The 22,488-nt window shown below is 41.9% G+C and overlaps 1 protein-coding gene across 1 annotated transcript in view; it reads left to right on the forward strand.

Annotated features, from left to right (window-relative positions):
• Window positions 1-22,488, forward strand: part of LOC146977133 (synaptic vesicle glycoprotein 2C-like) — a 46,051-nt gene that overhangs the window by 11,636 nt on the left and 11,927 nt on the right. Inside the window, exons 3-5 of the mRNA XM_085793118.1 lie at window positions 10,021-10,201; window positions 13,135-13,286; window positions 21,325-21,458. Of these exons, the coding sequence (XP_085649244.1) occupies window positions 10,021-10,201; window positions 13,135-13,286; window positions 21,325-21,458 (467 nt within the window). The remainder of the gene's footprint in view (window positions 1-10,020; window positions 10,202-13,134; window positions 13,287-21,324; window positions 21,459-22,488) is intronic.

Here is a 22,488-nt window from a genome sequence, read left to right on the forward strand (position 1 = left end):
ACTATCTCAAGTTTGGGATTCACTGCCAAGAATAGTGTGCGACTGTCACACGGCGGAGATCCTGAATATCTAATGTAGAAGTGACAGTGAGGAATCCTGACTGTGGAGACTAGAGATGCAGCGGAAACACAAATTCAGCTGAAACAACGACAACGTGGGCACAGAAAATGGATTCTGACTGATGCAGATGGATGAAAAAGTGGAAAAAAACACAGCACAGACTGGTTGTTGATATTTGGGTGTTAATGGAATTAGTGTCCCACCCGCTTACAACCTGCTAATGACCCGTGTTGTTTTTCCACAGTGCATGCATGGAGAGCAGCGGCCCTGGGGTGTGTGTTTGTGTGTGTATGTGTGTGTGGGTGTGACACTTTCAGCGCTACAGTATAATCTCATTGCTTTCGGAGCTGCTGCACACAGGTTGTCATGGCACCAGGTATTGGGATACATGAGTAGGAGGTTTAGCGTCGAGCTCGGTGCGTCTCTCTCTTCCCACACGAGGGGGAAAAGTTGTGCCGTCGTCTGCTGCTCTTAACGTGTCGGCATTTGTGTCGTTGTGTTTGGATTTATTTTACCCTCTGATAACAAAACCAGCTGCAGAGCATCGGTGTTAAAGTCTGAATGTGATGATGTGTGGTTTCAGAAGCAGGAAGTGAATGCAAAAACCTTTTTATTTGTCTGAAAGTGCAGGTTGGTTATTTTTTTATTCACTCAGATTATTCTGACTCATCTCTCAGAGGGAGCTCAGGAGCGAGAGAATAGAAAAGAATGAGTCATTTTACCAACTCACTCACACACTGCATAAATAAAAGATGTGCGTTTTTTGTGCTCACTTGTGAATGTACTGTAGAAGAATAAACCTCACACAATAGAGCTGATTGGTGTTTTACCACCGTTTTTCCATGAAGGTCAGCGCCTTCGACTCTTAAAAGTGGACTTGAAGAAGAGACAAAACAGGAAGTAAGACAGAGATCAGTCAAATGGCCACAGCTCAATCTGAAGATCTGTAATGTTTCGAGTTTATTAGCATCATTTCAGTGAGTGCATGACTTGTTCATTATCCCTTATTGCAAATAATTGAAGTGCATTACATGAGCACAGAAACACAAGCAATTCAATTAAACAGCAACGGACTGGTAGATTAGGTTTCTTCTTCAACAACAACAACAACAACATATACAAGAAAACACAGTATACTGATGTAGTGGAGACAAGAAAGGAACTCATTAATTATTTGGGTTCATATTCATAAGGAAACTGGAGCTTAACAGAGTCAAAAAAGTGAAGTTGAGGTCATTAAAGATGCTCAGATGCTTCAGAGCTGAGCTGAATTTTTGAACTTTAAACAAACTAGTTCAAATGAATAGTTGTCAGATTGTGTTTATGGTGTTGATAAATGTTTATATGTGACCCTGTCTCCCAGAGATTGCAGTCAAATCCTGTCTAACTGCTGTCTCTAGTTACATTGATGAACCCAGCGCTGCATTTATTAACCGTCATGGAGCCACATGGGAAGTGGATGAGGAGGTTTACAGACTGGGATTCAAATCCCTGTAGTTAGGTTCAGGCATATGGACCATGATAGTTAACTTACTATCTATACTAACTATACTGTAATATAAGACACCATACTGCAAGGTACATACAGCATATTAACAGCTTTTACCTGCAGTACAAGTCTAGGAGAAACTTTGTGAGTTCAGCGTCGGCTTTCTTCCTCTACTCACAGAGGGCTTTTGTTTACACACCTAAAAAGTGGAAAAAGTGGTTTGGTGAATTATGGTAGAAGAGAAAAAACACTTCCTACTCCTCTCTCATCTATCACTGTCTGTCAGATACAGTAGATGTTAACTTTTAAAGAGTTGCCAAAAAAAAGAAAACTCACTGAATACAACTTTCATGTCCATTTCCGATGTTGTTGGAGCATCTGACGAGCTCTTTGAAGCAAATGTTTGTAGAAACACTGGAGATTTTACAGCATAAAGCATCAACAATGATCCACAACTACATCCATACGAATCATTTAGACCAGTGGTTCTCAAACTTTTTTACATCAAAAAATTGACACAAATCAGACCACGGATCCCCATTGGACAAAATTTTGAAGCAAACACCAGAAATACACAAATATTTCTTCAGAGACTGAATATACGTTCAAATTACTGCCAATGTCATGAATTTTTGGAAGAAAAAAAAAGTTGGGGACCCCCTCGAACCCTCTGAAGGACCCCTGGGGGTCCACGGACCCCACTTTGAGAACCATTGATTAGACTACTGTATACTGTAGTACATAAAAATCTTTATCTTTTGAAATAAAAGTGAGAATATGTGTATCTAATAACCACCAGCATCCATTGCTGTCTTTATAATCACAAAATTCTCTCCTAATTGTGACTAATCACCTTTTTTTTAAGATGCATTTTAATCAAGCATGAATTAAACAAACTGAATAACAACCAATCTGGTTAATTAAGCTCTAGTTTGTTGCAGATTCAATACATGAGGCATAAATCTCCATTCATAAGCCTGTGACTCCCTGCACATCATTTCTCTTTGACATAATATAAAAAGGTGAGATGTCATCCAGATACGGCATGTTTCCTCCCTGTCCTCCCTGTTACCTCCCGCTGTAATCCCTCTCTTACACTCTCTCTCTCTCTCTCTCTCTCTTCGTCTCGTAGCCACGCAGTCGATCTGTAGATACGGAGCTGGAGTTAATCTCTGCAGCATTGTGCTTCGCTGCAGTTTAGCCATGGTAGACTGGCTCACGTAGCTCCCCGGAGAAAGAGAGGGAGAGCGCCGCTTTTACTCACTTCCTATCAATGCCCCCCCACTCCTCCGCTTCCTTCCCTTTTCTCTTTTAACAAATCTAGATTTTAATTTGTTTATCTGCAAGCGTTTTACTGCATTACATTTGGTGGTTGTTTGGTAAGATGAGTAGAGAGTACAACTGCATTAGGGTCAGTGTAGGAGCGGTGGGGTGGGGGCTTTGTGTAACTGATGCCTGAGTGTTGTGGTTACTTTCTGCGTGCGATCGCAAACACCATCGACAGCCCGAGTAAATCAACACAATGCGGTGATGAATAGGCTCTGCTGCTGCAGCCCTGAGCTTAGTTAATTAAACAATCCAGGGGACAACAACGTTTGCGAGGATCTCTTCATTCGCTCTCGCTTTCTTCTTCCACAACAAAAGCACCACCGCAGGATCTATTCACCTATTCAACCGTCCAGCCGAAGAGGTGGCAATTCAATGCAGCTTCACTATAAAAAAGAAACCCCTACAATTGAGTCGTTGCGTTTTTCCTATAGTGTGCAGTATTGATTCGAGTGAGTGCGTGAACTTGGGAGCAGGATTCATGTGTGAAGGCGACATCAGTGCTCGAACCTGGACGTCAGACACTTGGAAAGTGTTGAACAATGAGAAAAGACTTTTGAACATTTTTATTTTTTTCCTTTTAATTCCAAAAATCTTTGCCGTAAACCAGACTCATAAAGGATTTATAAATAGTTCATGATTAGATTACAGATGTGGTTGTTAATCAAGAAACTATGGCACAGTTTTCATTCATTTCAGGCTCACTTTTTGGCAAGATGAAGTTAATGCTCTGTACTCATTAATCTCACTAATGAGTTATTACCATTCTTAACTGGTAAAATGAGCCGTACAGCAGCTCATTAATAGATGGTGGTGGTGTTTTACTCTTTAGGGTACAGCTGCCAGCTTCCAGTTACTGATGTTTGTATCTGATAAATAATAAATGGCTGTTAAAAAAAAAAAAAAAAAAGGGGGAACAATCAGCTCACTGAACGACAGGCCACAGTTTATGTGAGCGGTGCACAAAGACTAGGTGACATGTTTATGAAAGTAAAAGGTCACCAACTGTCTGATCAAAACCAACGTAGAATATGAAGATGATCATTTGATATAATATAATTTGACCAGCCAATGCTGACAAGGTTAATTGTTAACGATGAGGTGACGTAGGTGAAATCTAACAACTGTGGCAGCCACATTAGTTTGTCTAATGTAAAGTGCAGCTTCATGTTTGTACTGGTCACAAGAGCAGCACTGCCTCGGAGGCTATATGTACAGATATCACCACATTTCAGTAAATAAATGTTTTTAAAATGAACAGATCAGTTTATATTAAAGAAGAACTATATAAGTCTGGTCGCTTTTCCGCTGTTTTGCTAACCCTCATCCTGGCCATGTGCATTTGTTAACGTTATATATGATGTTACGACATGTACATTTATTTAGTTTAATCTGTCATGAACAAGAGACTATAGGTTAGCAGAGACGAGAGCTGGGACACCGGCGCTGATCTTGCAAAGTTGTTTTTCAGCCAAGAGAAGCAGGCAGAGACCCTCCATTCTACCTCGTAACAAGTTAAGTCATTTATTAAACCATCACAATTACTCCAAAGCTGTTTAATTGAAAACAGAAATCTAAGATAAATGTAGGCTGACCATTTGGCAGATTGTGTATTTGATGAGTTTGATAAGGAAACCAAGAAATCCCATTAGCCTCCATAGCGTAGCTCTGAGCAGCTCGCGGCTCTGCTCCGCCGTTCTAAAAATAGCTTGCACCGACAAATAAAGGTAACGACCCTACTGCTATGACTATAGGGATGGCAATGGGCCAATTTGCCAAAATGTTGAACTATCCCTTTAAGTTGTTATCCAGTGTGTTATACCTGCATATTCATAATTTATAGTGTGAACCAGCTAATGCACAGTTGTAAACCACTGATAAATATGCATCGTCTCACTGTACAGTTGTATCTCGTTCTGCAGTCAGACATGAAATTTCTAACCACAGTGAACGACTGATTGTTTCTGCCTCTTCGATAGTGAGCAGTTGCTTTCCTTTGGCTTCACAGGTTGGTTTCAGCTCATAAACAATAAACATATTAATAAACCGGCCCAACGTGCACATTACACCCAACGTTAGACATGATTCCAGCCTGAATGATGCTTATGAGTTTTCCATTTGCTTTAAAGGATTTCCTGCAAATCCTCTCGTGTCTCTGCAGCGTCTTCCCAAGGTCAGCTTTATGAATTATTTTTTAAAAAAGGGGATGAAGAGGATCAGATCTTCTGTTCCACCTTCAGTCTGTACACACACACACACACACTCTCTGGTTCATGACTGTACGTGTGTGTGTGGATCAGCTGACTTGCAGCTCAGCTCCTCGGTCTGAAGTTGCCTGTTCAGTGTTTGCTCACTCGTGCACAGTTAAAACAAACTCAAGTGAGACAGAAGTGCTGAGTGTTTTGAGTGAACGGCACCGTTGCGAAAAAAACAAATCAGCAGGTGTTGATGTAATTAATAACCGAGGGAGGGGAGCTTTTGTTTCCGGGGGTCTGCTCTTCTTCCCTCTCTGCATCGTCATCCTCCTCCTCCGTTCACTCCCTGCTGACACCCACCTGTCAATCACGCACACCTCCTCAGGGAATCCCCTCCTCATCTGTTGAAATCCTGAAGCTCTCACTTAATGTCCTGAATGTTTCCACTGAGGAAATTAGCGCTGGATTCTCCCGGCTGCCGCCCGTCTGTCTGTCTGTGTGTCTGTGTCTGTGTCTGAGAAGAAGTAAGAAAAAAGTTGTCAAGAGAGAATTACACATGCACATAAGAGCTAATTACTTCTGGAGACAACTTAAGCGTTAGTTGGAATAATCCCTGTAGATGCAGAGGGAGGCTGCACAGTGTACCGTTACGGAGCGAGAGCGTAGACGCCGTCTGCAGGGAGCGTCTGCTTCAAGAGCAAGATTTGCTTCTTCACAGTTCAGCTCAACTTTACTGAGACCGACTGTGTTAAAGCATCGAACCACAGAGTTCCTGCTTCATCTTATACACATGTTTAAAGGTTTGGGTCTACATTTCTGTTAATGTGAACACTAGTCAAGCAAGTGAAAGATGAAATGATCTCTAAAAGGCATAAAGTTACAGATGACACATTCCCTTTACATTTTAAAAATTACAGAAAAGGAGAAGGGCCCCTTGCATAGTTAGTACCTAGTAGCCCCCCCTTTGGAGACTATCACAGCGTGTAAATAGTAAATAACTTTTCTGATACCTTGGTCAAAGTTATCTGAGAGCTCAAGTCTCCGGGGTTTCCCATTCTTTTGCAGGGTGCTGCTTTGTTTCCCCTTTTCACTCTAAAGTTGTAGAAAACAAAAATAATACACTGATTGATGACTGTGTTTCATGTTGAAATGTATGCCTTTATTTGGAGATCATTTCATTTTCCACTTGTTAACAGACATTTTGACCAGGGGTGCCCAAACTTTTGCATGCCACTGTATCTCTATCTATATTGAGATAGTCTGTTCAGAAATGTCTTAGTTCTTCTCCGTAGCATAGATTCAACAACTTGATGGAAACATTACTCAAAAGTTTTGGTTCATATTGACACAAGTTGTTGCAGATTTGTTGGTGAAAGTGAATCTCTTATTCCACCACATCCTAAAGGTCAAAGCTCGGTTGGACTGAGATCTGCAGACTGTGGAGGCCGCTCGAGTCCGGTGAACTCCAGAAACCAGTGTGAGATGATTTGAGCTTTGCGACACGGTGCCTTTATCCTGCTGAAAGTAGTCAACAACAGTAGACGGTAGGCATGTCTGTGATCGGCTGTGGTGTGAAGTGTGCAAACATCACCACCACCTGAACCACTGATACAGAGCAGGATGGATTCTCCTCTGATTTCTGCCGTCAACAAGACCCAGAGAGCTGCTGCTGCTGCTGCTCACTGGGTATTTTCTTGTTCTCAGACCATCTGCTGTAAACTCTGCTGATGGTTATGTGTGAAAATCCCTGTAGATCTGCAGCACTAACAACAACACCATGCTCAAAGTCACTTAAACCACATTTCTTACACATTCTGAAGCCTGGTTTGGACTTCAGAAAAATCGTAGAGGCATAAATGCATTGAATCGCTGACATGTAATTGGCCTATTTGATATTAGGATTAATGAGCTACCTAATAATACTCATATCTTACTTACTACTTAATCTTCTTGTGGCATAAAACACTGTCATCGTACAAAACGTGCAGTGTTTACACATCATTAAAGTATAATGTGTGTTTTGAATTTCTGCCTACACAGCAATCTCCACTTTGTTTTTGTGTCAGTTTTTACTTTTTCATCAATTTTTCTCGTTTAAATCCTGCTTCTCTGGCAAAAGAGGACGAGTACGGTCAAGATGCCTGAGGAAAATCACATTAGCTCTCAGTTAACGTTAGCAGCGAGTCCGTTAGCGGGATGACTTCCTCCACCCTGCAGCATTCTTTTACTACACAGGTTGCAATGCACGATGTTCTGGCTTGACCGATGTAGCGTTCGTCTTTTCCTCATTTTTATGTGACAATTTGCTGATTCACTATATATAATGAGAGAGACCTTATTCTAGTGCAATGTCTCATAATGAAGGACTTTTAATACTTCTTTATGTCATTATCTTATAATTAAAACCACACAGACTGATACCATTTACTCACTTTGAGGTTGATAGCAGATTTAAAACCTTGTTGGACTCCAGATATCCAGTTGTTTGAAAACTGACCCTTTGCTAATTTGCATTAAAACCAGGCAAGTGAAGGTTATAACACCTGACCTGAGTCTGAACTCTGCGGAAAACCATAAATCCAGTCCCTGAAAGATTCATACTGCGTCTCAAATGCCCCCCCCAACACCACCCTCCCCCTTTATTACAGATACAAACCCAGTGTGAGGGGAGCCATAAAACAAATGAGCTGATGCTCCCGGATAAGCATCTATCCTCCGGTACACGCGTTCACTCTCATTGTTTGGTGTGTAGCTACACCAATCAAAAGATGTCATCTGCACGCAGTTTGTGCAGAATGCAGCAGTTTTGATATTCACTTTGATATTTTGTAAGCAAGCAGCAGCAGAAACAACGGCGGCCGTGTTGTTGTGACTCTCTCTCTCTCTACGTCCCGCTGCCTATAGGAGAGCCTGCTCCTCTGCAGCAGCGGTGTGTAGATAGACCCAGTGGCTGTCACCTGTAATGAATCACCGGCTCTCAGCATCATGTCTGCGCAGCTTGATAAGACTCCTCTACTTTCAGTGTATCTGTCCCATCACCTCAAACCGAGCGAGGGAGGAAGACAAAAAAAAAAGAAAAGAAAAGAAGAAAAGGGAGAAGGCTTCCTCTCCTCCTCTGGCCGCTGCTTCGTCAAACAATCACATCTCCCCCCTCCTTCCTCCTTCCTCCTTCCTCCTCCTCCTCTACCACATGCATTAGCATTTTTATTAGCACGTAGAGAGTAAAGTGGATTATTTACTGGCCTGACAAACCCCCACCACCTCCAGCCTCCTCCTTCTCCTCCACCATCACCACCCCCCCTCTCTTTCTTTCTTTATGCTGCATGTTCTCGGGGACAGGAAGAGAAATGACCCCCGACTTCCTGCGCACAAGCCGCAGCAAGTGACGAATGCCCGGACCTCGGAGAGCCGCGGGGCTGCGAGGTCAACCACTGCTCTGCTTCCCCCTCCGCAGTCACTTAAAGAAACATCCGTTAGCAGACAAGAGTCGATCTGCAGTCAGATGCAATTAAGCTGGAGTCAGATTTTGATTATCCCGCGTGAGATATGTGCTTTAAAGGCATCACTTCAGGATATTAGATACAAATGACTAGATGAATGAAATGTAGATAGGTCTCCTGTGTCAAATAAACCCTCAGCTTGAAGCATGTGTAGAGGTGTTACTGCAGCTGATGCTACTTTATCCATGATGTAGTACCAACATGATGTAGTACCAAACCATTTTCTATCAGATGCTGATCCTGCTCGCCGTGAGTTCACATGAGTTCATGCAAACTCAGACGTTATCGACTTCCATAATTAAAGGTGGGAAATGGCAAAACTATACTGATACCGTCCGAGCGGAGTTAGATCTGCAGTGCTGTGGCCTCGTCGCCTCCATCGCCGCCCCGTCATGCATCTCGTAGCCGCTCCGAGCCAAACTCGAGCGATCGATCCCAACTCTGCTATTTATAGAGACTTACATTTTATGTGACCTCTCAGCCTTCTGTCGATAGCCGGGAAATAACAGAACCAATTTCAGTCTGAGCTCTGTTACTCCACTGATGCACTCGGAAAGCACCACTTAATGCTGCAGCTGATGGTTAGCAGACGTGTATTGTGTGTGTACTTCACTGTGTGTGTGTATATATATATGGGCCCAATACCAATGCAGTAATAGACCAGTGGTATCTGCAGTGGCACCAGTTGTGAGAGCAAACTAACAGAGCAGCAAAAAGAAAGTTCATGATTTACACGATGTAGTGTCTTTTCTACACAATGACTCAGAGGGTCTGTGCTGCAGCGATGCTACATTAACTTTACTCTGTTGTGAAGTTTGATCTTTAGCACCTGCATCAACATCTTAACATCTTAATCTATGCATATATTTGCACTGACAAGGTTTTAGATTATGTACAATGTACAAATTTGAGATTAAAACACAAGTTGCTCATGTTTCCTCGCTCAACATGCTACCGGTTTGCCGCTACAGTAGCTAACTTGTTTGTCAATTGTTTGGTCTGTGAAAAGATTGACTGAAAACAGGTCCAATACTAAATAGATCGCCACCTATTGGAGCAGAGTCAGACAGACTTACTGTAGGTCAATAAAATCAATTTCCTGTGCCTTTAAACTGGGATGAAGACGGTAGAGTGTTGTGTTTACACCTGATTTCTTTCAGTAATAATCACATTAAATTCATAAAACTATTGTCTGTTTACGTCACTTAACAACTATCAGATTTTCAAGGTCTCATATATGAGTTTTGGAAACTTAGTGCCGTCATCTGGTTCATTCATTAAGCTGAGTGGTGAATGCAGGAATGAGCGTGACTGCAAACTTCTCGCTTTTTCCCCAGGTTTTTTAAATTTTTTTTATCCACTCAGCAGTTTCACCGACAAACATTTGACTCCAGATGGTTGTGATCATTTACATCCTCTCCCTATCACCCCCCTCCCTCCCTCCCTGCAGGTAGCATCGTGTATCTGGGGATGATGTTCGGAGCCTTTTTCTGGGGCGGCCTGTCGGACAAGGTCGGCCGTAAACAGTGCCTGCTGATCTCCATGTCCGTCAACGGCTTCTTCGCCTTCCTCTCCTCCTTCGTTCAAGGCTACAGCATGTTCCTCCTCTGCCGCATGGTGTCCGGCTTCGGGTGAGTCCGTTTATCTCTTCTTTTTTTCTTTTTTTTTCTCTCTCTCTTGGCTCTGGATCATCCCGTCCTCCTCTGTGGCGTCTCCGAGGAGTTTCCCCCTCTCTCCTCTCTTCTCCAGGCTGTCTGTCTGTCTGTCTGTCTGTCGTCTCCCCTCCTATAAAGTCAAAGCACATGACAGGAGGTTATTCTAACTGCCTGGCACCAGCCCATCCTCATCCCCCTGAGCGTGTGTGTGTGTGTGTGTGTGTGGTTTTGGGGGGGGGTATTGAAGGAACAAAGCGGAACAGGAGCGTTTACAGAAATGAGCCGAGCACAGTAAATGAACATCTGGTGGTGAACGCCGGAGTGCTGGTCTGCTTGGCTGCCCACATCCCTGATAAATGACACGCCCCCCCCCCCCACTCCCGTCTCACTGATCTGACGTCCCTCTTCATACAGTATGGGTGCAGTAGTAGTAGTAGTAGTTCCCCGCAAAGTGGACGGCACAGGGTGTTCAGCCATGTTCAGTAAGATCCCAGACCAGAGGGATTACCAGTGTGACTATTTAAGTGGTCAAACTGTTGAAATCAATCAATACTCAAATAATCTATAGGTCAAATATGAGGGAAACAAACTATTATTGACCTTGTAGTTAGAAGTATCCCAGGATCAATGGAGGCACTGAGGTGGAGTTGAGGCTCTGGCATTTATGCTAGTTTTGCTAGACAATGGTGACAATAGGGTACATACGTAAGATTTATATTATTTATAATCTAATCTATCTATATAGTTTTAGGAGTAGGTTTGTTACCTTTAATTGTGCAAGCTATTTTTAGAACGGCGGAGCAGAGCCGCAAGCTGCTCAGAGCTACGCTACGGAGGCTCACAGGATTTCTTGGTTTCCCTCATCAAATACACAATCCAACAACTCCAGAACTCTCTGGTGGACAAGTTGTGACCTGCACATTCACCACGCTATGAGATAATAACAGAACGTTATGAGTCGTTTTCAAGGTAAATTCATGCAAAACCGCTGATGCGCGTTCCCTTTGGGGACAGTTTTTCAGCAAGCAGTCTCTGCATTTGTCTCGAAAACGACTCTGTCTTGTAACGTTGTGTTATTATCTCATAGCGTGGTGAATGTGCAGGTCACAACTTGTCCACCAGAACGTTGTGGAGTTGTTGGATTGTGTATTTGATGAGTTTGATGAGGGAAACCAAGAAATCCCATTAGCCTGCATAGCATAGCTCTGAGCAGCTCACGGCTCTGCTCCGCCGTTCTAAAAATAGCTTGCACCGACAATTAAAGGTAACAAACCTACTCCTATGACTATAGGGATTATGGCAATGGGCAAATTTGCCAAAATGTTGAACTATCCCTTTAATATAATATCAATCAAATTATAGGAATGAAATCACATTCACATCTCATCTTTTAAATCAGTGCTGCACTACATGTAATTCAAATAGACCAAATGTCTAAAGGTGGAAATAAAATCCAATTTGTCTTCTTCTCTCAACATTACAATATCTGGATCTTGACTTTTCTTCTTCTTTTCTGTTGAAAAATGTTGGCTACCGCTGTTGTTAATCAATCAGATCATTTAATTTATTCACAAGTTGCAGACATTTCATTATAATAAGTTGTTATGATGATCACTTTTTGTGTCAATAATATATGTTCAATATGCAGTATGTTAATCCAGCAGTATAAAATGTTCTCTGTAGCAGCACTGAGGGATCAGAGCACATCCTAATTGTCTTATAAAGGTCACCTGGAGTGCAAAGGTCAGTCCACTGAGTTAAATGTGATGTTGAGGCTTTGAAACAAGTGTAATTATGGGATACACAGCGCTTTAATCTGAGCCGTGGTGATTATTACTGCAGGAGTCAGACGGAGCTGTTGTTGGGCCTGAGGGCATTTTCCTGAGAGTGTTTCAGAACCATTACCTGTACCAGGGAGAGCTGTCCAAACCAGGAAGTATTACTGCTCCTCCTCTATTTTCAGGCCGCTGCGCTGGAGATGGATATAATGTGTGTTAAGTGTACGTGTCTCCGCATCAGCCATTACAGAGCTCTGGCTCTCCAGCCTGTTTCCAGTACACCCAGTTTTATCGTTACCCGATTCACACTCGGCTCGCCTCTCTGTTTAATTACAGTTGCATAAGCAACTCGTTGTACTTTCCTTAATGGCTTTATTATAAATTTTTAATCAGTAGCTTTAGCTTTTATTTCATCTCTTTATTTCTAGCCTGTGTGCAGATGCAGACGTTTTGTGTCGGGAGGTCAAACAGATTCATTTTTAGCTCCAATTCCTTTGAGAATTTGTACGATTGTTGTGAAAATGTGCCTGAGCAAACAGATCTATAGTGTTTGGAGCTGTGGTGGTATTTGTGACAGTGTAACAGATCTCCAAGGGGATGCTGGGTCTTCTTCGTCTTTTCTTTTTTTTTTTTTTTTTTACACTCTCAGTTTGAGAGAAATACGATGCAGCTCTGAGTGTTGTTGCCAGATTCACTTGGATTTTCCTGGAAAAAGGCAAAAGTATTCTTGGATATATGTGTCTTATCTTTTTTTATTTACATTGAAAATAATAAATATACTTGACTTACTCTATGAAAACACACAGTATTCAACAGGCTCTGGGTCTGTTTCTGTTTGAGGAAAGGCAACAGTGTGGATTGCATAAAGGATTAAATTACACACTTGTAATTTCCTTACTGCTGTATTTTGTTGCTTCTGACATTCTCTTTAGTAAATTACAGCATGACTTCCTCCAAAAAAAATCAACAGTGGACAGATTGTTGCATTGCATAATCATAAATAATAAAAGAATGTTGCAGAAAAGGATCCAAGTGGACAGATGATTTGATTTTCTTGTATGTATTATACTGTATGTATATGTATATTTGACTGAGGAACAAGGAGCTAATTACAGAAAACTGTATTTGCAGGATCGGTGGAGCTGTGCCAATAGTATTCTCGTACTTTGCGGAGGTGTTGGCTCGAGAGAAGAGAGGAGAGCATCTGAGCTGGCTCTGCATGTTCTGGATGATCGGAGGGATTTACGCCTCGGCCATGGCCTGGGCCATCATCCCACACTACGGTGAGTGACGGTCACAGAGACCACATGGACCCGTCGTTACCGAGCCACTGCACAGAGACATATACAGACTTACACAGCAGAAATAGATGAAGCAATGAAATTCAAGCGACAATTACAACAAATCCAACAAATTACAGTTGTTAAATTTAGTGTTTGTGGGCGGGTTTATTGTTGAAGGTGCATGTGAGATCCGAGAAGTCCAGTTTGAGTTTATAGGCTCATCGGACACTAAAACCCTGCAACAGCAAATTAACTCTAAGTACTATAAGAGAGGATTGTGAGTGTGTGCAACATGTATTTGATTGGCCAACATGCACTTGGCTGCGGTATGTCGCTCTGCACTGCAGCCAAAGTGCAGCCAGGTTTAACTTCCTGTGTTTTGACACATTTGCCACATCGCACGAGCGTCCCTATTTAAATCAGTGCATATGAAACTAAATGAAAAAGGTGGCTGTTTTTTTTTTTGCGCTTAGTGATAAGACAAGGAATCTGAACCAATAAGAAGAAGAGGCCTTGCCAGAGGATCTGAGATCGATCCAGAGCTGTAAAAACAGCTGTGACGTCTCTAAATCTGTCCAAAGAAGACGACAGGTTCAAGATGAAGTTTACTTGTCCTGATGTGGACGAACTAAAACAGTTGTTCAGTGATTCTGGAGGAGAAAATACACCTGAAGATGGAAAGCTGTATCGACAAAGACTTTGCAGCCGCACATTAATAACACAGAGCTGTAAGAAAACTGAGTGCATGGAAAATGTAGGACTCAGTATTCCGAGTTTGAACCAAACAAAGAAGTGAGATATTGCTGCACACATTCATTTACAATCTTGTAGATTTGCACCTAATTTATAGTGTAATAATAGATAACTGGAGTACAAAGCCCAAGATCAGCATGTTGTATTAGCTGTAGCCTGCTGGCCTGCTGGGGAGCAGCGTTACAGTAGGATAATTAGAGGAGGACTGGAGATAAAAGCAAGGATCAAAATCTGTAGGTGAGTGAACGAGTGGAGAAACATGACCCTTTTGTTTTAGGTTTTTTTTTACGCCTCAGTGTGAGTCAGTCCACTTCTGTATTCAACAAAGCAGCAACTGAGAGTGCAGAGTTAAATATTACAATGTTTTCAGACAGAGGAGTTGTCGTGACCATTGTGCATAATAAGAAGACAGATACACTGATTTTTTTAAATTTTATTTTATTTCACAAAAAGCTAAATCATTAATGCAAATCCACAATTGAAAACAAATAAACATGATCAACAAGCAAAACCAAACCAAAAGGAAGGACAAAAAAAGGAGAAAAAAGGATCAACATTAACAACAAGAACAGAAACACAATAAAGGTGAAAATTATGTATACATAGAAAAAATATTGATAAAAAAGAAGTAAGATGGCCCTCCATTACAATCATTTACCATTTCAGGGTAAAGGTATTAAGACCAACCTTCACCCTGGCTCAAAATGTCCCACCCACGTCCGAAAAGATACGCTAATTAATATTCTCACTGTGCAAGAAAAGGAGAACGAAATCCTCTTTTCGACACAGATTCGATGTATAGATCCTGCCAAAAGTGACTTAACGTACATCTTCTCCAAACTTTCTCACCGTCAGGAATCGCACGCATCACTAGTTTGAACATTAACCGCAAATAGAGACGGCAGTAAAGTTTGACTTTGCGGTTGCGGCTCTGCTCTTGATGGCGCTTCCCTGCTGCTGTAGCGAGGCAACATAGGCTTAGTACATACATCGCAACATGATACATAAACCCTGCTTCCCTCCGACTCGACTCCCGGGGCTTAATTTAGAAATCACGACCCTCTGGGGGTAGCACGCACGCAAACACAAAGCAGGTGGCAGTGTAGGTGGAAGCTCCGACAATAGCAGCAGCAGCAGCAGCAGCAGAAAAGGCAGCAAAGCATATGCCGGTCTGCACGGTGAGTGCGCACGTTGAAGGCCTTTTACAGCAAATTGGTCCCTGAATCAGTAAAGTGAGAAACACAAGGGAGGGGGGAGGAGGTGGGGGTTTGTTTGACGTCAGCTGACACAGCAAAGACGGATGAAATGTTCAACTTTTATTCTGCAGCATGGCTTTTTTACAAGCAGCGTGCGTGTAATCTTAAAAAATATACATAATACCATAAACAGTATTTGTGTTAATTTCATGGGACTTTATGTGACTGTGTTGGAGGCAGTTAAAAAAAAAAAAGAAAAAAGAAAAGAAAGAAAAGTAAAAGCCCGGCTGATATTACAAATCTCATAAACTGTGGCGAGGCTGAGCCAGAGGATAACGGAGAGGGGGAGGAGGTGTGTGTGTCAGAGAGGATAAGAACAAAATGAGCGAAATGAAATCAATCTGGCGAGCAGGGGCGGGGACGGGGAAAAAAGAAGAGCAGAGAAAGAGATTAGGAGGACAAGAGAGAGCGGGGAAGGAGAGGTGGAGAGCGCGCTTGATTTATGTGGCCTGTGTCAGGGATAATCGAACAGTGAAGGGATACAGCGGAGGGCCGCAGGGAGGAGGAGAGAGGAAACAAAGGAGGAAAGACACAGAGTGAAACAGTGTTAAAGGGGAAAGAGAGGAGGAAGGGATGAGCATTTTTCTTTACTTCAGGACGATGTTGATCTGATATGATGGAGTTTGCTCTCGGACCTGTGACATCAGGACAATGTGTGTGACAGCGGTCTGAGAGACCGGCTTTATAACGCAGAGGCAGCAGGTTGATGGACGACACACCGGCCTCGAACCGAGTGTCGTTCTTATCTGGAATAAAGTCACGACAAGACCGATGAAAACTTCTCCACAGCATCTAAAGAAAACCAGCTGAGTCTGTTGCACAAAACAAGATCCTTAAAGGGATAGTTCAACATTTTGGCAAATTGGTCCATTGCCATAATCCCTATAGTCTTAGAAGTTGGTTTGTTACCTTTAATTGTCGGTGCAAGCTATTTTTAGAACGGCGGAGCAGAGCCGCAAGCTGCTCAGAGCAACAGTACGCTACAAAGGCTAATGGGACTTCTTGGTTTCCCTCATCAAACTCATCAAATACACAATCCAACAACTCCAAAACGCTCTGGTGGACAAGTTGTGACCTGCACATTCACCACACTATGAGATAATAACAGAACGTTACGAGACAGAGTTGTTTTAGAGGTAAATACAGAGACTGCTTGATGAAAAACTGCCCCTGACGGGAACGTGCATCAGCGGTTTTGCATGAATTTACCTCGAAAACAACTCTGTCTCATAACGTTCTGTTATTATCTCATATGGTGAATGTGCAGGTCACAACTTGTCCACCAGAGCGTTTTGGAGTTGTTGGATTGTGTATTTGATGAGTTTGATGAGGGAAACCAAGAAATCCCATGAGCCTCCCATAGCGTAGCTCTGAGCAGCTCACGGCTCTGCTCCGCCGCTCTAAAAATAGCTTGCACCGACAATTAAAGGTAACGAACCTACTGCTATGACTATAGGGATTATGGCAATGGGCCAATTTGCCAAAATGTTGAACTATCCCTTTAAAGAAAACAACTTAAAGACAGCGATGAACTGAAACAGCTGATAAAACCTAAATTACCTACGTATGTATCAGGGGTCGCGTTAACCGGATATTTTCCGTCATTGACCGTTTTTTTAAAACGGTGACGGAAAAATTTTGAGGCCATCCGTCATTTTGACAGATTGCAATTCACAGCCATGGCCGTCTGGCCATGTGCATTTGTTTACAATGAAGCCGGCGGATAATCAATAAATGGAGCGGTGGATAACGATATAAAACATATACAATGTCACAAAGTCACTATGGTGAGAATTAGATTAAAAAAAAAAAAAAACTCACAGCTGGCTGGTGCGCTCAGTAGAACGCTGTAGTTCATACCCCAGGCCTGTGTGGAGCGTGTGTGGCGCTGTAGCGCTGCCACACAGAAACACCAACAACAGAGAAGAAGACAGAAAGCTTCCCGCAGTATTCAAACTCCACACATTAGAAGTGGATTAAATGTTGATGGGAGTCGTGTCAGTGCAAATATGACGGTCGATAATGATTTAACGGGCGAGATTCAGCTGCAGTGTCCGAGGGGCCGACAGTAGTCAGCTGTTAAGTTACGTAGCTGTAGCTACACAGCGGTGTGTCTCGGTACAGGTAGAGCGGTGGGGGCAGGACATCACCGTTTCACACACTCGCCGCGCACAACTCTTCCAAAGGTAACGTTAAGACTTATTTTAATGTATTCTGCCCGCCGTGGCATTGTTTATAACACGTAAAGCTGAGTGGGTCTTGTCCTGTCTGAATTTGTGCTGCATCTGGCTGTGTGGTCTATAGCTTCAGTTGTTTCAGTGATGCGCAGTGGCTGCGTGCGTGCGTGCGTAAAAGAGAAATGAGAGGCAGAGAGAGAGCTAACGCCGGGTGCACTATGCGGTGCCTATGTGAAAACGTGCTCCTTTGGATGTTTTGGTATAACACATGGGTTAGCATGTTGATTGTTGACAGAAAACTGATGTCATCATCAGGTATTTACGTTGTATTTAGATGTTGACAGAAAGTGACCCCCGCATTCACTGACTGACCCCACGGTTAGATGTGCTCTGACGCAGACTCTGCTCCGGAGCATTCTCTGTTCAATTTGTTTGGACTTGATATGAATTAAACATGAATTAAAATTGAATGCTATTGAATATGGCATTATTATAATTTTAAAAAATAAATAAAGTGACCGGTAAAAATAGATTATGACGGAATTTTTATGACCCCGTCAGTCAAAATGACCGGCGACGAAAAAGTCTAGCGCAACCTCTGGTATGTATGTAGCAATAGCAAAACCTACAAACAGCTCCTTTAAACTAACAGTATTCACATTTCAAAAAGGACTACAAATATACATGTTGTATTATTTGTACTGATGAACCCTCCTGCCCCTTTTAATCACCTGCTAATCGTGTTCTCATTGATTGTTATTGATCCTTCTCTGTTGTGGTTAGGACAGCCAACTGTGTTTCTTAAAGGACCCCCTTCAGTATAAAGGTAGATCTCCTTCCATGTGTTGTTTGGTTATAAAGCAGCTCTAGGCTCTACGTATATTAACGCTGCTGTGAAAGTATCAAAGAAACACACACAGCCTGTGTTCGCAAACTGAGTCTTAAAATGAGCTGTCAGGACTTCCTGTAACTTTGTGATGTCACAACTAAGCAAACCCGCCCACCGGGATCGACCATCCAGTCTCGCAAGATTTGGTTTCTCTGATTGTTTTAACTTGAAATCTGCTATAGTCTATACACAGTATATATGTTATTAAACCTCTTAGAAAACATTGAGCCAATCAGAGGAGAGGCTCAGAGTCCCCTCTCCTCTGATTGGCTGACACCAGAGAGAAGCTGAGAGAGGAGAGAAACTAATCTGAGATGTTTTTTGACTCTTAAAACCACAAATATATCTTTTTATGGATCAACACTTCAAAATAAAACACTGTAAATTTGTAGAATATGAATAACAACATTTTTTTACATTTCTTCTTGTGATTTCTGGTCATGTTCATAGTTTTTGGTTTCTTTGTATGGTAAAATTCACATTTTTGAGCTTTAACATCAAGATTGTTTAATTTTCTTAAACTCAATTTCTTATGTGATACCAGTGAATATTGTTCCTTTCTTAAAATAAGTGACAAAACAGTATTTAAATTCATTCTTAATTCTTTTCTGTGGATTATTTTCCTTCAGTAATCACTGGACAAATCCCAGAACAAGATGTTGTTATTCCTCGAGTGTGCAGATTCTCACAGATGGATCCATATGTTTTTATTTCTATTATACAAAAGATTTAACTTTCTATCTTCAGTCTGTGTGTGTGTGTGTCTGTCTTCACAAACTTTATTGTGTGTGTGTGTGTGTGTGTGTGTGTGTGTGTGAGCGGCGGCGACAGAAGCTCATAATTGAGGTCAATTGATTAGACGCCACTGTTTTAACTCATTTTCTTTCTTCAAGATGCAGCGGTGTGTGGGTAATAGGTTCCGCCGCAGTGCTTTTTGCATTGACTGGTGGACAAAGGTCAGATAACTCTTTGTGTGTGCGTGTCTGTGTGTGTGTGTGTGTGTGTGTGTGTGTGTGTGTGTGTGTGTGTGTGTGTGTGTGTGTGTCAGCGTGTGTGGCATTCTGTCTTCTTTAACGTGTCAAGGATGTAATGGAGGAAATTCCACAAAAGGAAGGAAAATCAGTCTGCTGTGACTGGCTTTCTAGTGTGTGTGTGCGTGTGTGTGTGTGTGTGTGTGTCTGTGTGTGTGTGTGTGTGTGTGTGTGTCTGTGTGTGTGGTGTAAGATGTTACTGTTTGTGCGTTTTTCTGTGTAACACTGTATGTGTATGGACGTGCACACACATAGTGCTTAAAAATTTGTGCGACAGAACTGAACGATGGCCAAGGACATCGTGTCTGTGTGTTTGTACATGTGTGTGCACGTGTGTGTGTGTGTGTGTGTGTGTGTGTGTGTGTGTGTGTGTCTCAGCTGTGCTCACTTACTTTAGAGCAGGGACATAAATCTTGCTGAGTATCTGAATCAGTCAGCCATCCCCTCCAGTCCATTATAGCTATAATCCCCCTAATGAGGTTTGTACTGGTACAGGCTGGAGCAGACCCACGGGCCACACACACACACACACACACACTCACACATACACATGCATTCCCACTAGCAGCAGATTGTTGCACCTCACCGACCAAGTGTGGATCATCATTAAAAGAAAAAGAAAAAAAGAAAGTTAGACTGGACTATGTTTACCTCTCAGACCTCCAGAGTTACAGTATATGAGCACTAAGTCCTTATACAACATGAACAACAGTGTCATTGTCGTAGATGAACATCCCTTAATTCAGAATCTGTGTGTCGTGGGATTTATAGATGTGTATTCAAGCTTTATGTCGGCATGAATTTTACACTTGAAACTCCGATAAAACGGCAGAAAATATATATTGTGTGCATGGTTGCAGATGGAGAGTGATTTTGTGGCTCTTATATATATTAAACTGCTGCAACTCCAGTTTGAATACATGCAACTATATGTTAATTTATGTCTTTACATTTCTTATTTCAGCTTTTGTTTTTCTAACAGTTTTACCGCTGCTTTTCCTCCCTGTATGTAGATAGTTTGTAAAAAAAAAAATTACAGTAAATGTGGGTCATGTTCTTTCGCTCCTTCCCCAGTGTAACGCAGCAGCTTCAGAGGAGCTAAACTAATGAAGCACTAAATCACTTCTTACCAACTCCAACAATAAGAAAAAAACGTTGGTATCACATGGAAACTGCAGTAACAATGTGCAAATATCAGCGATAAGATCAAACACATGAGTTCACAATGAGTTTTGATCTTTAACTAAATCTTACATTATCTGTCTGTTTAACTCTTAAATGTTTTGTTTTATCACCTAAAAACATTGGTCTGTTTCTAATGGAATAAAACATCTATAGTGCTCTACACAAATAACATGTCCCAGACTTTACAATAATAAAGGAATAAGTGAATATCAATGAACCATCTTGGCACTTTATGACTTTTTAGACCCCTGAACAAAAACCTCTCGTCTCTCTGTGTCTCTGTCCGTGGTGCTGAAAGCTTCAAACTCAGGCTTCATCACATTCACATTCACATTCACACCACTCAACCCTGTAGCAACTTCACAGACCAACCCCTAGCAACCACTTGAGGATGCTGGACACCATGCCAATCACCTTAGCAACCCTCTACCTTGGCCTGGCACATCTGAAAGAGTGAAAATATAGACTAATAACCATCTGCAACACCCTAATAACTAAAATTATGACCAAAATATTCAGAAAACCTGGCCCATGTGTTTAAAAGAGAGAGGAAAAATAAAACCAACAGCCGCTCCTCCAGCCTTGAGGGGAAACAGGAAATGAAAAGAAATGGAGTGAAACTACACAAGCTATAAATCAGTTTTTGTGTGTTTCCTGCAAGTTTTATGTCCTTTCATGCTTATATTATTCCTGACTGTGTTTCTCTCTCTGTGTGTGTGTGTGTGTGTCCTTGTGCTTTTGTTGCAGGCTGGAGTTTCAGCATGGGCTCGGCCTACCAGTTCCACAGCTGGAGAGTGTTTGTGGTGGTGTGTGCGCTGCCGTGTGTCTCCGCGGTGGTCGCTCTCACTTTTATGCCTGAGAGCCCTCGTTTCTACCTGGAGGTAAAAGACACAGAGAGAGAGAGAAAGGGAGGGGAGGGGAGGAGGGGGAGTCAGTGCATTGTTGTGATGCAGGCTCTGCCATCAATTCCCCTTAATGGTGTTTATAATGATACATATGGATATCTGCTTTATGTGAGAAAATGTGTTTTCTTAATGTAACAAAAACAAATGCAGCAAACTCTCGAGGTGGCGACAGTTAAAATGATGTAAGACAACGTGAAAGGAATAAGACATCAGCACCAGATAAAATGGTAATTTATTTAATTGTAATAAACTAACAATAAGGTTTTTATCTGTGGATTAGACTCAGCAACAGGACTGTGAGCTGAGCTGAGATACATAAGCTACTTAAAAACCTGTTGCACATGTTAATATATTTCATATACTGTTTGATTCAGTGACTTGTTCTTCCTGAGGATATATAACAATATATACTCTCTATAATGTTCACTGTATCTGTTTGTGAATTGCACTTTCCATAGTAGTATGCTAATATACAAAAGAATTAAGAATAAAAGTAAACAATTATGCAAATAAGAAAGGCTAAATGAAACAAAAAACAAAAACAAAGCCAGGTGTACAATTCGGGACAGTTAGTTGTGTAGTAGATCTCTAAATTTTACTGTTTTTTGTACTTTCATTGTTTTCTAGTTTTACTGTGGCTACTTCTCTAAATTTAATCACAAATTCTCAAGAAAGAGGTTGGAGGCCTATAGATCTCATTCGTCGACATCATCAAACTTTCTCAATGTGCAACACAGAGGTTCAGTCTTGTTAGCCGTATCTTGAACAGGGCGACCAGCTCTTCACATATTATATTACACAATTTTTAAGTTTTCTTCAGCATCAGTCATCACATCCATGGGCACAGGACAAGTTGCAACCAGCGCTACTTCAGCAGACTTTAAATGGTGCTAACCCAAACAAATCCCGGCTTTAAAAAAATGTATGGCCCACAGCTAAGTCATTCTGAGTTACATAATGAGAGTATAAAGAGAAGTCTCCCAGAAAAAAAAAAAGGTCCAAAGGC

Source organism: Trachurus japonicus, chromosome 12 (assembly GCF_045865225.1).
Source record: "Trachurus japonicus isolate A0001 chromosome 12, Traja_1.0".
Lineage (NCBI taxonomy): Eukaryota > Metazoa > Chordata > Actinopteri > Carangiformes > Carangidae > Trachurus > Trachurus japonicus.